The sequence below is a fragment of the Erigeron canadensis genome, chromosome 9 (genome assembly GCF_010389155.1).
Source record: "Erigeron canadensis isolate Cc75 chromosome 9, C_canadensis_v1, whole genome shotgun sequence".
NCBI lineage: Eukaryota > Viridiplantae > Streptophyta > Magnoliopsida > Asterales > Asteraceae > Erigeron > Erigeron canadensis.
Window position 1 is genome coordinate 15,877,955 of NC_057769.1, and position 16,601 is coordinate 15,894,555.

The 16,601-nt window shown below is 35.0% G+C and overlaps 1 protein-coding gene and 2 long non-coding RNA genes across 4 annotated transcripts; 1 reads left to right on the plus strand and 2 right to left on the minus strand.

The window, feature by feature from the left end:
* Nucleotides 1–1,238: 1,238 nt before the first annotated feature.
* On the plus strand, nt 1,239–3,074 carry LOC122581991. The gene is made up of 3 exons (XR_006321063.1): nt 1,239–1,456; nt 2,135–2,209; nt 2,808–3,074. It is a non-coding gene; the product is annotated as an uncharacterized LOC122581991 (long non-coding RNA).
* A 29-nt stretch (nt 3,075–3,103) lies between these two features.
* Nucleotides 3,104–6,615, minus strand: LOC122581990. 2 transcript variants are annotated; one of them, XR_006321061.1, is made up of 4 exons: nt 6,468–6,615; nt 4,751–4,810; nt 4,415–4,583; nt 3,104–3,704 (listed from the first exon to the last, which is right to left on the minus strand). It is a non-coding gene; the product is annotated as an uncharacterized LOC122581990 (long non-coding RNA). The 2 variants fall into 2 exon arrangements; XR_006321062.1 differs by having other exon boundaries at nt 4,669–4,810.
* Nucleotides 6,616–7,068: 453 nt separating this feature from the next.
* LOC122583880 (NADH dehydrogenase [ubiquinone] 1 alpha subcomplex subunit 6) lies at nt 7,069–15,995 on the minus strand. The gene is made up of 2 exons (XM_043756253.1): nt 15,748–15,995; nt 7,069–7,422 (listed from the first exon to the last, which is right to left on the minus strand). Exons 1-2 carry the CDS (start codon nt 15,955–15,957, stop codon nt 7,237–7,239), a joined length of 396 nt encoding a protein of 131 aa, XP_043612188.1. The 5' UTR covers nt 15,958–15,995; the 3' UTR covers nt 7,069–7,236.
* Between the last annotated feature and the right edge of the window lie 606 nt (nt 15,996–16,601).

Below are 16,601 nucleotides of genomic sequence, written 5' to 3' on the forward strand. Positions count from 1 at the left end.
GTGACAACTCGTAATTTATTAACGACGTGTTATTCATAATCTCGATCATTATTATAATTCGTCTAATTTAAAGATTATGACGTGGAAATTAATAGATAATTGAACATTTGATATAGTTCAATTAGACGTAACCTGATTACGTAGACTATTAGCTATTTAGACGAATGCCGAGTCTTAAAAATAACTTTATATATAAAGATTTAAATGTTATGTATTGAACACAGTAAATAGACGGTTTAAACTTAATATTTCTAAAGTTTAGTTTGACTAAATTTTATTGACTTGTTTTAATTAAAATAGGACGAGGGAAAATACCATTACTTTAAATTATAATCTTTTAGTCAAACGTTATTTAATCGTTAGCATTTTACCAAATTAGGGTATTGAAAATACCCAAATGAAGGCCACATGGGCTGATTAGGGGTGTTGAAAATAACCAAACCCAAATAACCCGACCCGACCCGAATGGGTTTTGATGAAACGGTTTGGGTTATTTGGTTTGTGGGTCGTCATTTGGGTCAACCCGAATAACCCAAACCTTAATTGGTTTGGGTTGCGGGTGAAATTTTTATAACTTGGGTCAACCCAAATAACCCAAATAAGATGTGTTTATATATATATATATATACACACTAATAGAACACATTAAATTTATTTAAAGTATATATTTTTTGAATGTTAAATTTTTATTTATAAACAAAATCAGGATCGTCCAAAGTTAAATAATAATAGATGTTTAAAAATACACTAATAAAAGATGATAACAATATGAATACAAGAGGAGACATATATTGTCATAATTTGTTTATTTAATATCATTAGTTTTTATATTTTTATATAGTTTATAATTTTTTTGTTTTGTCTATTACTTTTATTCTAATAATACAATCATTTTTTCATGCAAAAACGCACAATCAAAAGTGTTTGGATATAATGAACTTAATCAATATAAGTATCACTGTTATTCAAGTTTTCGAAATTGAATTTATATTGTTGCAATGTTGTGTAATTAATGCATGTAAGTTCAATCAAATTTTATTTGGGTTACCCAATACCCGATCCAAACAACCCGAACCCGAACAACCCAAACCCGAGTAACCTAAATCTTATTTAGTTTGGGTTACGGATTAATTTATAATTCTCCGAAACTCGAATAACCCGAACCAAATAACCCAAAACCCATTTAACCCGACCCATCCACACCCCAAGGCTGATTTACAAACGAGAGGAGGAAAAATAGGCCAACAAAAGCCCCCCTCCCTTTTCTTTTCACCTGGTCGATCACACACACACTCAATACCAAAATCACTCTCAAATCCTTTCTTCTTATCTTCTAAATTAACTTTTGCAAAGAGAAATCAGGGGAAAGAAGTTATCAAGTTATTATAACAAAATCATTTGGCAAGGGAAGTATTAACATCTTCATCTTCTTCAAATTATTCAAGAACATAAATTGGTAAGTTTTCACTTTTTAAATTAAACTTTGATTCTGGATTGATTCAATGAAAGGGTTGTTTTAGTTTGGTTAATTAGATTGTTGGACTATGAATATGAAATGGGTTTTAGTTTTGTTGGATAATGGATATTTTGACTTAGAAATTAGGTCTTGGAAATCAAATTGGTTGAAATGGTGAAAGGGTTAGTAAAATGGAATGTTTTCCAGGTTTTTGAACATGTTTAAACTTGTTGGAATGAAAAGAGTTGAGTAGAAAATGATTTGGTTACGGCAAATGGTCAAGAACTGCACTTTTTAACTTGTGTTACTAATTCCTAGAGTAATAGTCTAAAAGACATAATAAGACTAAGACAAAGACTAATTCTTTGGGTAATAGTCTAAGTGCTGGAATAAAAAATGGACTAGTTGAAAACAAAAGAGATTTATTTACATAAGGTCCCGTGTTGTTTGACTTTTTTAGTTTTCGATAACTTGAACGTTTGAACTTGGTAAATATCGAATGGTACTTTAGACTACCTTATAATGACAATGTCATTGATATTACCAACTAGAGTAACTGAAATGAAAGTTTAAATCACATTCTCGGTTATGGCATTCTAGGGTTTATAGGTAAGTAGTTGTACGTAGGATATTTGTCGTCGTTAGTTTTGATCCTCATTATTGGTAATGATATCATAGGTTTTGGATAACGTGGAGAATTGATTGTTGATCTTCTCGAGCTACAGTGTACCTTTTAGCACTTAGATCGCTAAGGTGAGTTTATGGCGTCCTTTTTCCTTTTACTTTGGGCCTAAAAAGCATGTGTTATTCTATACACGATTTGTTAAATAAATGATTGTTTTGCGAGTATGCCATGTGATTTGGATGCTTAGATCATTTGACTTAAATTTGCTATGTTAGAGGCTGTCAAAAATGTGTATACGTGTCATTTATTAAATGTTGAAATAAATGACTTGACTTGCCGTGTGATGGCTGATTAAATTGTTTCTTTGTGTTTGACAAACTAAAATGTTGCCCCTGTGTAGTTATCACTGTTTCCCCCTATTGGTTGTACTGTCATCAGATCTAGATATATCGAATAACTTGATATAAGATGAGTTCGGATTTGATATACTGACTATCTTGTTATAGATTGTGATATATGATGTGTCAGATTTAGTATAAATTTAGATATACTGGTTGTCCTGTTATAAATGTGTTGTCAGATTTAGATTTAGATATACTGAATGTCTGGTCTTTTATAACTATATGTCATTTCTGTGCTCACAATGACGAATAAACACTAGTCAAACATACTATAAACTCACCAAATATTTCGATAGTTGATCCTCACAAATTTGATGCTTTTCAGGGACCAACAGTAAGTATTGGAAACATATATGGTATTTTAGAAGCCATCTTTTGAACATTGGACGTACAATTAGCGTCAGACTTCTGAGGACTAACGTATTATTAGTCCTGATTGTACGAGACTGTCCAAATGTTGTTATTGTATTAAGTGGTCCCATTTCCAATTGAGGATAGATTGTATCCGTGTATTGGGGTCCACATCTAAACGATTATACTTGTAATAAACTCGTATTTGGATTAATGGATGAAATCTCTATTTACCTTCTCATTAGTACGCAATTATTTATTAACCCTGTATTTCCGCTACAACGGGGTGTGACATTTCTGCCCTTTTCTCTATTAATGTGTACAAGGGATATGCTAGTTTTATAGGTAATACAATGACAATGATAAATGGTTTAATGATAACTGAAAACACTAAATACCCAGGCTTCCTTGTTTTAATCTTCCAATTGTTTTAGCTAAAATAGCAATCTGGTCCCATAGCTATCAGTAAGGAACTAAGCATATATTACTAAGCATATATATCTGATAACACTTGTTTAAGTTTCTCATAGGTCATGAACACAATGCCGATGCAAGGTACCCCCTTATAATATTCAGGACAAATTCCTCTGAGCCACGTAGACATTCAACTTGTAGCATGTCTCTTACTCTATACCTTCCAAACACACCAGTCTTATAAACCCAAGCCCGACCACCAGCTCCTTCCAGCCGCATCCATAGTCTCACAATATCCAGAGGGAAGGGCATTTGATTTATCTGTGAAGCGCCACTTTTATACTATTTAGGAATTTTGCACTTGACGCTAATACAAATGGCATTCCACTCTCTTTTTCTATAGTGTCATTGAAAATAGTGTTTTACCTCTCCCTGGTGGTCCTGATGGAAGCACTCCCTGTAGCACATTGTAACCAAAAACTTTATAAAATAATTCAAATGTACATCTAAAATCAAGCAACAAAAAATGCTAAAAAGTACATCCAGTCAACTTGATAATATATGCCAAGGTCAGTTTTTTTTTTAAAAATTACATTCAAGTTCAATTACTGTTTCAAACCTTTTCATACAAAGATGCGTTTCAAGACCGACCCCATGTCTGATGTCAACAAAGACAGATTTAATGAGAATTGATGACCTACTAATCTGCATTTTATATCGACAAGAACAAACTTCAAAACATACTTTTCAAGAACTTTCATAACGACAAATATGCAAACCAGTTGGTTAATTTAATGGGTATAAATAAATCTTGCAAGCTCTCAACGTCCAAAAAAAAAAACTTGCAAGCTCTTACCTTTAGTAGGACAAATACACCTAAGTTTAAATAAAAACATTGTTGTTGCAAATCTAGCATACGGAAGCACCAAGATGGATTTGAATTGTATATACTATCTCACCTTTAGTTTTCACAAAAAGCTGGATTTGAATTTAGCTACTTATAAAAGTAAAACATTCGAATAACTGGACGTGTTTTAGGCAAACCCTGTAAGACTCGTTTTGGCATTTACCATAAGTATCCATTGACCCATTACTAAGTTCGTCTACTGGTTGACACTTCTATTAGTTTACATATAAAAACATATTATTTGGTTAAGAAGAACACACCAGATCACGACTTGAACTCCCTCAGATTATATGCCTTCTAGGACTAGTTACAGAAGGTTTTGCCAGAGTCCATCTAGGAATTCTGACAGCATTTGATATCTTCGCAGCAGCTAATTTCTTGGTATGTATGTATGTTTCAACACTACCAATGGATAGCTTTCTAGATGAACTGTGAGAGAAAGACAAAGAAGATTAACTCTTATAATCCCTAAAATAGGCCAATGAATTGTTACAACATGAAAGGTCGATGTTACCTAAAGAAGTTTTATGATTTTAGGTGGATGACGCATTACTTTGATGATTTCTCATATGCATGTACAAAAAAGTGGGCCTTACCTCTTGAAGCACCAAAGGATGTAGTCGCCGTTGTCCCCATACCAGTGATTGCTTATCGAACTGCCAAAAAACATATGTATCAGAGAGATAAAATGGTCATTGAGCACTGGTCAGTTGACAAGACAGCATACAGTTTCTCACACGAAATCCATAGATGGCCATGTTGCAAACTACATAGTATAGAAAATTACCAAATGACAAAATCTAACTTCACAACACAAGTGACACATTGCTTTTGTAAATAATAAAGATTTAACTTCACATCACTAGTTTTATGACACTTGCTTAAGTTAACGACAACTATATAATAATATAAAATTAACTAAAGAATGATCTTTGGAAGCCCAACTAGTCCTCCTCTTCTCAGTCAACCTCATCCGCGGTATCATATCAGAGATATTAGGACCAATGCTAAGCCTTTGGCTGGAGTCAGACCCTTCTTCTGTTGTTCTTGAGTCGCTAACCACCACCAAGCCTTGACCCCGAACTCTCAATGGGTGCCTAGAACCCAACATCTTCAACAGTTCCAACAGTTTTTGATAGATGGCGTTTACTAACCTCTTCCACCAAAGATTTATGGAGCAATTGATTTCTCATGTCAACTACTGATCAGTTTCTTAATAACTTAGGTCCAGTCCCCAAGCTAGCTTTAGATGTTGAAGCTCCATGAATGTCAACTGCTATATTTGACTGGTTTTCATAACTCTTGGTAGCTTTATCTCCCTGACCGAACCTAGCAGAGTTGTGGGATATATTTGACTGCTATTCATAATTTCTCTATTTATCATATCAGCGATATCAGATGGCTCCCAATCTATGATATCAAGTTCCTCACGAAAGATCTTGGAAGTTGTCTCTCGAGTAAATCTAGTCACAAGCGAGAATTTCTCTAAAATTTGAAATGAAATATCTCGAGCAGGATCGTGACTTTTTTGCCTTTGCCTGTCGTTTCGTTGCAAATCTACTTGAATGATCATCGTCAAAAGTATTCGGTTATTGTAGTATCCATATCAAGTCTTAACTTTCTACCATAAACATTTAGAGATTTAATTCATGTATTCAACATATAAGATCCACAAAATAAACATCATAACTTCTTGTTTTCTCTCTTATGAAGTCACATTCAATAAGTGATAACCTTTCTAGCCATGTCATAAAACGTGTTCTCAAGGGCATGCTCAACAAGTGTGAACCATTCTCTGTATGAAACATGTTGGTTGTTTCTATTGTAAATCATGTCTATGTGATTCATACAATGAATTCACACAATTATAACTATTGCTCAAATAAATCAAACTTTGAAAAGTTCTTTAATCATAAAATCACTGGAATGAAATCAGGTAAGTGACTATTAACCTATATGTATATCACGAGCCTGATGAAGTAACAAATCAAACTTCAATCTATAACTTGAGATCGAACTAACACTTGATTAGCTAAAAATAAAACTAAGATGTAACAGAAACTAAGCTAACGGAATCACTATATTTCAACAATCGGAACACATGAGCTTCGAATCGGAGCTACACACACTATATAGATACAGATGCCGTCATACAGATATAAATAAACATATATGTATAGGTACAAATACAAATACACATATATAGATAGAAATGAATAGACACAAATACATATACGCATATACTGATACACATCTATAAATACGGATACAAAGATGTATTCCCGTGCTCCGCTAAAATTGAGGTAAAATTACCAGATAGAGGGAAAAAGTGTGTGTGTGTGTTCTGTCGAAACGTGCTCCGCCCTAGGTGGTGGTTGGAGATGGTGGATGGTGACCGTGGATAGTGTGTGTGTGTGTGTGTGTAAGATTGTGTGTGTTTGTTGGTACGAGATGAGAGAGATGCGATAGACTGACGTGTATGCGTGTAGTTTTCAAATGACCTAAATACCCTTCTAGTATTATTTTTGCATCTGATGGTGACCTTCCATCTATGTTGATCTAATGGCTCCGATTTGATCCTTTGTTTGCACCAAAAATAGCATGTGCACGGGAATATAATAAACAAAAGTCAACAATAACTTTTACATAATCTATAATTTTTAAATTAATACTGTAATTCTTTAGTTTTAACTTTATTAACCGATAATTCACTAAATGATATCGAATTTTAGTTATTTGTATCTCAAATATTGTTTTTGAATCTACTACGTACTACCTGTTGTAATGAAATATCTTGATAGACAATAACAAACACGCATAAATGATTCAATTTCCATGCAACACATATCAATGATTCAATTTCCATGCTTTTGGCAAGAACATATAGTCAAGTACAATGAAAAACAAAGCAACAAACAAAAAAGCCTTGTTTTAATGTTCAACTGTAATCAACAAAGGGATGTTATTCTGGTAGGAAAACAAAAAGAAACAGTAATCCATTATGTCAGATAACATATTTATTTGAGAATGCGACATACAATAGAAGACATAATGCAGCCACTAGAGGTAAGATGGAAAGCGTTTAGAAGTAGTTGCTTTTATAGAAATGTTTGAGAAAGTTGGATAAGTTCTCATCCTTGGTGGCCACATCTTGAACAAGCCCATGATTACCCACCACATACTGCCCAATAATATGATGTCGTTGCTTCGCATGCTCTGTAATGTTACTCAACTCTTCCATTCCCTTGAACAGCAGCATATCGATAACCTGCGGCAATCATCAACTGACTTAAAGTTATGCATCCATTAAAGTAATAGAAGTAGAAGTAACTCCCAATACCGTCTTCCACGGGTTTTGGGTCCCAATACCGTCTTCGACGGTGTACGAGGGAGGTTGATATGTAGACAGCCTTACCCCTACGAAAGGTAGAGAGGCTGCTTCCAGGTTCTACCATAGGTAGAAAAAGACCTCTAGCCTTGCTGGGCATGAGGATCGAACCCATGACCTGTGTTTCCAGATACATGAGTTTTGATGTAGAATCATAAGCTCATTCTTGAAAATTGCATTTAGAGTTTTTGCTTAATCCATAAACAATGACTTTATTCAACACATAAAACAAAGAATACTACACTATATTTATCTGTCCAATAACTTTTTCTAGACAATCTTCGAGTAATAAAACAAACAGGCTGAGAAATAGTGATTGATGCACGATCATAAGCAAAGATGATAATGAGATTGCCGTTGACGAAATATAATAATAATGATGAGATCAACATATAGGTATATACATAGATAGAACACACTAAGCAATTAAAATAGTCATTTATACTATATTATAAAGCAGATTTTCCCTATATTTTCAACATTGAACTTGAAATTTTAAATACTGATTTTAAGTACTTTCCCAAAAATGCCCTCCTATCTATTCTATATTTATCTAAAATAACTATAATACCCTTTCTGTCTCCTCAAATCTCAACAAATCATCTTTTTTCTCTCTCCTCCATAAATCATTTATTCCTCCAATTCATTCAAAATCTTTTATCTCAAAAACCGTACATCGATAAATTATAAAAGTTGTATAGGTGTTTTTAAAATTTTATGTTTTTTCATTAAAGATGTCATTCCATATACTTTCGATAGATTTTTAAATCCGAGGGCGGAGCCCGTACTGCTAAGGCATTTGACTATCATACTCTATGACATATCAACTCCTATAACCTATCATACTCTATGACCTAGGTATCACCTCACCATCTCACCGCCGCAACGCGCGGGTACTTGCTCTATACAAATTTAATGTGTTTATATATTAAAATGTCCACCTATGCATTTAACATAAACATTTGGAGTGCTCGGAACAAAACTTATCCAGCGTGATGACCACCCCCACGACATGTTTCAGCGTCTCAAAGCTTTCCAGCCTCGGCGTGGTGGCTGGCGTGGCCGCAGCATCATGGTTATTACCATGTGTTTGTGTGTTAAGTATTATTTCTCATTACTAAATAGAAGTGTGATGCAGTAAAAAGTGATTTTGGGCAGCACTGATGTTACAATTTTTCCAGAGTGATGAGTTTTTCTAGATGTGCTTGTTACCAACTTCAACTTATCACCACTCTAATTCTATACCAGCTTACCACCGCCCTATATTGTGACAACTGATTATGTAATGCATAGTAGGATTATAAAGTTAAAGGAAGTTTTTTTTTCTCCTTCATTCTTGCTAGCTGTTTCTAGAATGTCACGACAGTTGCTTTTCAGAATTTTCTAAGCCTTACAATTGATATACAAGTAACATATAGACCTTTTAAAACTTAATTCAAAGCTGAATCACTTGGTTTACTTACTACTACACCCAGTCACAACTTTTTCTATAACATGTTCTAGGAAAGGACAGCACTGGAGTTCTTCAGATAAACTAATCTGTTGGAGCTTAAATAACTTAGACCAAATATGGAAGGGGCCAACATATGTTTAAAAAATGCAAATCATCCCTAAACCCTAGTGATAAACCCCCTAAACACTGAAGCTCTACAACTTTGATAGTCACTTATTCAGCACATGACTTCAACCTGTTACAATTTTTTCAATTGATATAACCTTAACGATTAACAGCACCATATATTCTCTTCCTTTTCATATCTTTTGCTTCGCCAAACTTTCTTAGTACTTCGTAAATAATACATAACCTAAGTATCTTGAATCCTTATGTAATAAATATATATAACCTAATATAAAGCTTTTAGAAATTAGCTACAGACCTACAGTACACTTTTTCTCTCCGACCAGGTAACAGAAATGCAATTAAGAGAAATAAAATGCCCGATCATAAATTTTATGATCTTTTTTTGTGAAAGAAATATATTCACATCCAATATTTTTTCCTCGATGGGGGATTTGAACTCACAAGCTCTTATTTGTTTGGGAGACTCAATACCACTAGGCCATATGCCCTTCAGTTATATGATCTATCACTAGTCATGGTGCACTCATTACATATTTATCCTCCTGATCTACTAGTTGATATGCTGCAACACAACCTAATAAAGTTCTCATAAGTTGCCTTGAGTAAAGCTAAATTTGGCAAATGCATTGGGTATTATTTGCATTTGTAATCTTTTTGGGGATATCACAAGATGTTCAATAATAATGATTGTTTGCATAGTAAAGACATGTTAGGGAACAATGATAAGATGCAAGTTAAACATTATGAATGATTTAGGGAACACGAAAAACATGCAACTTTGACAAGGGTAATATGTGAGCTTATATATATATATATATATATTATATAGGGAAAAGTGAATATAAGGCTGTCTGGCACCTAAGCATAGGTGTGGAGCCCCTCACATACTAACTTTTTAATAGTTTTTGTTTAGTGAATAAATACTTGGGTCCCCATGAATTTTATGGATTAAAAAACAAATATGTGTGTGCTACGCACCTAAGCTTAGGTACCTAATAGCCTTATATTATCATCCTATATAGTATATATATATATATATATTGTCAAAAGTGTAAGTGGGTGGGAACACCTTAATCCCATGTACCACATTGGGAACACCACTTAGCACACCACCCAAAGCGCACAAAAGCGAAAAGCGCAAAAGCGGCGAGCTTTACGTACGCAAGGAGCACACTTATGAAGAAATTTTATAAATTATTTATATAGTATTTATAACACATAAAATACCAAAACAACATCGGTAAGATACTCGTTTAAGTCCAGCTTTGATCAAATTTGGTATTTGAAAAGAAATTCTCAAAAGATTGTTGTTCTCGTTGAGGAAAAAGAAAGTAGAGATCAATCTTGTTGAGAAAGAAGAGGTAAGAAAAAAAAATACTTATTTCTATAAAAAAAATCCTCTTGTATACAAAAAGCTCACGCTTTTTAGTGTCTAGGCTCACAAAAAAGGCCCAAAAACGCGCACTTTCTGTACACCGTGCGCCTTGAGTACCAAAAAGCTCCAAAGCTTGCGCCTAGGTGTGCCAAGCGCTTAAGGCGCGCTTTTTAAAACCAAGCTGCCCAATGAATCACCATCCTCACACATGGATCACAAATATAGTTCTCTATTCGCCTTTGGCAAGTTTCAATAACCGGTATATTTTGTCAACCCCGTATGTTTGTGGGAACATGTGGTCACATGGTGGTGGTACCATTGGGCTATTGCCACTTTGGTGAACTTCATATATATATATATACTGAGTGACAGGAATATGTAACTTGCGACACATTTACAAGCCTCTAGACGCTTGCTTTATATATTTAATATACCCATAATATCTTATTGGATAAGTTCATAGCCATATGATATTATCACCAATAAAGATACGCATAATCTAATGATGAAAATTAACATTCCAGTTTGTAATTTAAGTTCTTAGGCAGTTACTGTTAAAACTAAATGTCATAATTATGTCATAAGGTTATTATGTTAATTTTGGTTGGTAACGTTACATATTTACTTTAGTTATGTGACATATTATTTGTCATTTAGAAATTAAGAATTGGTCTTTTATGTTTGACCGAGTAATCAGGGAGTAGTGGAGCCTTATTAGGACTTTAGGATTAGTGGGTTATCTGTTATGTACGTTGTATTTTCAGTTTTCATGTAATCAGAAAACTTAAGTAAAACACTCTATTCAAGAGTGTGTAAGTTATAATTCTGATTCAACAATTGGTATCAGAGCCGGTGAGATTCAAGGCCGGTTTGAGAGTCGTTTTTAGAGAAAGAGTGCAGCCCTTGGCTGCAGGGTAAAACGCAGCAGCATCAAAGAAGTAGTAGGAGCCCAGTTTTGGTTGATGGAACTGTGATGAATTGATCACAGGTTGAAAAGACCAGAAGATAGCGATCCGGAGGTGGCTCGTGTCAATCGTTGTAGCAACTGTAGTACCGAGACAGGGAGACTGGTGAATATCGTTGTGACTCATGGCTGTTAGTACACCATGAAAGTAAAGAAAAAGAGAAAGTGCTAGCGGGTGTTGAAGCACGATCAATGTAGAAGACCAGAAACCGATCGCAGATGTGGGAGGATTCCGATTGAAGAAAAAGGCCAAGAATCTGATCGTGGCATAACCTAACGTGGTTTAACGTTTAGTGTGGTGTCCCGTGTGAAGTTGCTCTTGTAGTTGTGATAGTTGGTGTCGAGGAAGTGTAGTGTCCCTCGAGTTGCATAAAGAAAAAGTCAGGCTTTGTGTGTGTTTTATGGTATCGTTGCTGCTTTTGTCATTTTACCAGCATGAATGAAACGCGGTTGTTGCCTGATGGTGTTTCTGTCGTGTAGTGTGTGACTGCCCGGAAAGGAAACCCGCATAGAAGAATTAGACCCTGCGAAGAAGAGTACATTGATGTGTGCGCCTGAGGTTTGGCTGAAAAGCATCATCTCCATCGTAACTCTATAACCTCTCTTTGTGTTTGTGTGTTGTCATATTGCAGAGTGTTGGTTCCAACTGCAACAGCATACTTTTTGTGAAAATGAGATGGAAGTCAAAGAGAGATGTAGTAAGTTAAATGTTGGATCTATATTTTATGTTGCAAGAGAGTGAGAAACAGTTCACGTAGGTACTATTCTCTGGTGTATGTGGAGATAAAGTAATAGACTTTACAAGAAAAGTGAAAGTAACCATGTGGAGGTGCAACCAATATGGTGATGGTACAAGAACTTAAATGGACCATTACTAACAATTTTTTGTAAAGTTTTATTTTTAATTGTGCAGATTTTCAACAAGTTAGAATCATCCAATATTAATGCACAAGCTTCAACGTATGAATGAAACTCCCGCAAGTTAGAAGAAATATTTACCTGTATGTGATTTTGTATCACCGTGGAGTACGAAAAACAGCACAGAATAGACGAAGACAACGTGCCTGTTCAGGTCTGGTGTTGTCGTGGAAGATACGACATGTACCATTCAAGATGACGGGGTTTACCACTTGACGGTGACGAACAAAGAAGGTTGTCTTGAGACTGTTTCAGGTTTGTTTTGTGGCTGTGTACGGGTTGTGTTTACAGCCCCGAGAAGCCTCTTTAAATGAGTCATTCAAAACAGAAGATGAAATGAACACCTGCAGTTGAGAATGTCACCGGGTTCGAAGTTCATATATGTGTTGTGTACTCCGTTTTGTGAAGATTGTTATTACTCCTCCGTGTATGATTGTGCATCACATTATTATCCGAATGTGTATCGGGATGGCTATGATCTCCGTGTGTCGGGGAGCTATCATTGTTTGTCGGGATAGTCTAGTAGGTTGTTCGAAGGAAGGAAAACTCGTTCAAAAACGGTGATAAATGATCTGACAAGATCTTGGTAAACCGTTTGAAATATTCGGGTGTTGGAGTTTCCTTGTAGCTCGAGGATCACTTGAAGGACAGTTTGAGGGTCACTTGAAAGATTGTTTGAAAACCAGTGTGATTCAGCCATATGTGAAAGACACTAAATGATGGGAGTGATAACCGTGGTATTTAGAGAGAGGTTTGAAAGAATCGGAGATTGGATGTCGAGAGGGAATGTTGAAATCGCCGAAGCATGTCAAGATCAAGAAAGTATGGATTATGACATTTAGAGAGGGTGTTAAAACTAAATGTCATAATTATGTCATAAGGTTATTATGTTAGTTTTGGTTGGCAACAGTTACATATTTACTTTAGTTATGTGACATATTATTTGTCATTTAGAAATTAAGAATTGGTCTTTTATGTTTGACCGAGTAATCAGGGAGTAGTGGAGCCTTATTAGGACTTTAGGATTAGTGGGTTATCTGTTATTTATGTACGTTGTATTTTCAGTTTTCATGTAATCAGAAAACTTAAGTAAAACACTCTATTCAAGAGTGTATAAGTTATAATTTTGATTCAACAGTTACGCCCCAAAAAGTGTTATTCCCACTCCATTGTAGTGCCTAAATCCACCATATTTACCAGCCATCCACAATTTGACATGCATCACCAGTCATAAGTGATATGAACAAAAACCACTAAGCAAATAAAGATTCACTAATAGTTCAGGCTAATCCATACGCAAAGATGTGAGCACACATCTGTATTTCATGATAGATGGTGCCATTTAAGTCCATTAAGTGATTACGTCACTGATGGAATGTTAAGAGATGCACAGATTGACAAGAATGTAACTGTAAAGGAGATGATTCATAATGGTGAATGGACGTGGCCTGCAGATTGAGTGAAAGAGTTCCAGCATTGGGGATGCAAGCTGCACCAAATCTGACTGATACGATGGTATGGTTGACTAATGCTGGAAATGAAGTAGATTTTTGAGTAGGATATGTGTGGAAAGACATTAGAGAAAACAATAATAGAGTTCATTGGGGTAAGATTTTGTGGTTTAGTCAATGCATTCCAAGTCATGCATTTATCTTATGGCTTGCCATGAAGGAAAGGTTACAAACACATGATAGAATGCTGAATTAGAATCATGCAGATTGCTATATGTGTACTTTATGTGGAAAGCAGAATGATTCATTGGAGCATCTTTTCTTTGGTTGTTATTACTCTGAATATATTTGGAAGGAAATGAAAGAGCTTATGGAGGACCAAATGGCTCCCACAAAGTGGCAGGATGTTAAGGAATGGTTCTGCAAGAAGAGAATAACAATACTATAAAGAGTGTGGTTCAAAGATTATGCTTAGCAGCTTGTGTATATGTGATATGGAGGGAAAGAAATGCCAGGTTCTTTACTAAAACGCAAGTACCTAAAGAGAAGTTGCAAAAACAGATTGTGGATATTATCAAAAGCAGACTAGTGAGTTTGAAGTTTAAAGAAAGTAATGCTTATAGGGAATTAAAGAGGAGATGGAATTTCTAGCGGTGTCGGATGAGAAATTAATGGAGGGAAAGTAATGTTTTTAGATGTAATGTACATGGAATGCTTATATAGATGTGAATATATTAATAGGTGATAGTGACATAGTGTAGGTTTGGTGTATATATTGTAAAACTTGGAATTGTCCAAGTCTTTTCATTGATGAGTTGTAATATCTTTTTGAGGATGAATAAAAAAGAATTTCAATTTTTTTATTTAAAAAAAAGAAAAGAAAAAGATAATTCATCAAATAGTCAACCCCATTCACTCTCTCAAAAGGCTACATGTATTTACAAAAATAATAACCTTATTAGACAAAATTATATTTTAGCAATTGAAGAGAGGTTAACCATTAAGAATAGAATGCAGCTTTGGGGGTTAAGAACTAAGAAGTGAAGCGAAATGTGCCTTTGTAAGAATGGTATAGATCCTCATGATCATGTGTTCATTTGCTGCAATCTTGCTAGAAAAGTATGAGTGAAAAACATGGTAATGGGCAGACTAGAGAGTGTTATTAGCAAAGTTTTGTCCCCAATAAGTAACTGGCAATATGTATGTGTCTTTTGCCTGCAAATAAATCTGTCTGGGGTTTCATCCAATGCCTTTTATTTGTCAAGAAAGGAATTCTAAATTACTTATGGAGAGGGAGGTCTGCAGGTGCATTGGTGTATTAAGGAGAGTTTGGTAATAGCGTATGAAGGTTGCTGCTTTAGCACAAGAGAAATGTTGGAATGCCGCGGCTTAAGATTTAGGCAGGCTTCTGATATACAGTTTAAACGACTTGAAGTTTGATGGTGTTTATATTGCGTTATAGAGTATAAATATAATAGAATCTCTTCACCTTAGGTATCATGTTTAAACTTGTTGTGAAGATATTATGTGGTAAATTGTAAAAGATATAGTTTGGTTTCCATGTTATCTGAATCCCCAAAGCATGTTTTGGGAGCACCATTGATTTAGAGATGGGTATGCCCATTATAACTTCTGTCGATATTTTTTACGCGCTTCAAAGGTTTATCAGGTCAAAATACTTTGTCGTGGAAGCAATCATTTTAAGTGATTCAAAAATTTATCAGGTCTTCCCCAAAACCCTATTAGAGCAACATGAATAATACAAAACCCACCCACATATAATAGTAATAATAATACCAAAGCTATTTACTTAAAAATGAATAAATTGATTGATTAAAATAATGATAATAATAATAAAATAAAAAATAAAAGAGAACAGAAAAGGAAAGGAAAGATCTAGATAGAAAGATGATACCTTAGGGTTGGTGATATGGGCGTTCTTGCGGATTTCAGCAGCAATAGTGGAACGAAGCTGAGAAGGGTTAGCGACGTCGTATAGGTTGTAAATTTCCATGATAGCAGGAATAGATCGGCATGCTGCTTTGAAGAAATCGAATGTTTTACTTCTTGCTTCTTGTAGATTCGCTGAATTTGGGGCTACTTTCACTCTCATTGCAAACGCCATCTTCCTCCTTTTCTTTTTGTTATATCTTAAATTGTGAGTGTCAGATACTCTATATAAAGAAAAAAGTGGAGGAGACCGAACAAGTCTGTTGGCTTAGTTAACTTTTCTTTTACCGTTTCAAAAATGTCCTTTTAATCATTAAGCGGTTAAAATTATAAATATGGTGTTAAATTATAAATTTTATCTATGAAAGGGTATTAGTGTTAATTAGAAAATTTGTATATATACCCCCATAACAACATTTGTAATAAGCTTTTCACATAAGGTCTAAGTGCGTCAGAATGCAGTCAACTAATCACCAAAAGTTATTGTATGTACGAACTCTAGGTCGGCTTTATTGTATCCAGGAAACTTGAAATTATGTTTATAGTGAACATAAAAAGGATGTGAAACCGGTTACTTCACATAAAACTTGTTTATTTTCATATTTCCCTCACCATCGCCTGCCACTGTCACCCTACGCCGGAGCACCACACCACAACACCACCATCAGTTGTCATCACCTAAACCACCCTTGGAAACCCTAAACAAACTATGTTTCTTCTCTTTTCGATTTGGACTGCCGCGAAAGACCACCAGCAGCCACCGAACCACCACACATGCTACCACCACTTGGGTTACTGAATTTGGGACCAAAACAACAG

Coding starts and splice junctions, on each gene's coding strand:
- LOC122583880 (XM_043756253.1), bottom strand. CDS start 15,957: ATGGCGTTTGCAATGAGAGTGAAAGTAGCCCCAAATTCAGCGAATCTA. Junction 7,423..15,747: donor CCCATATCACCAACCCTAAG/GTATCATCTTTC, acceptor TGATTGCCGCAG/GTTATCGATATGCTGCTGTT.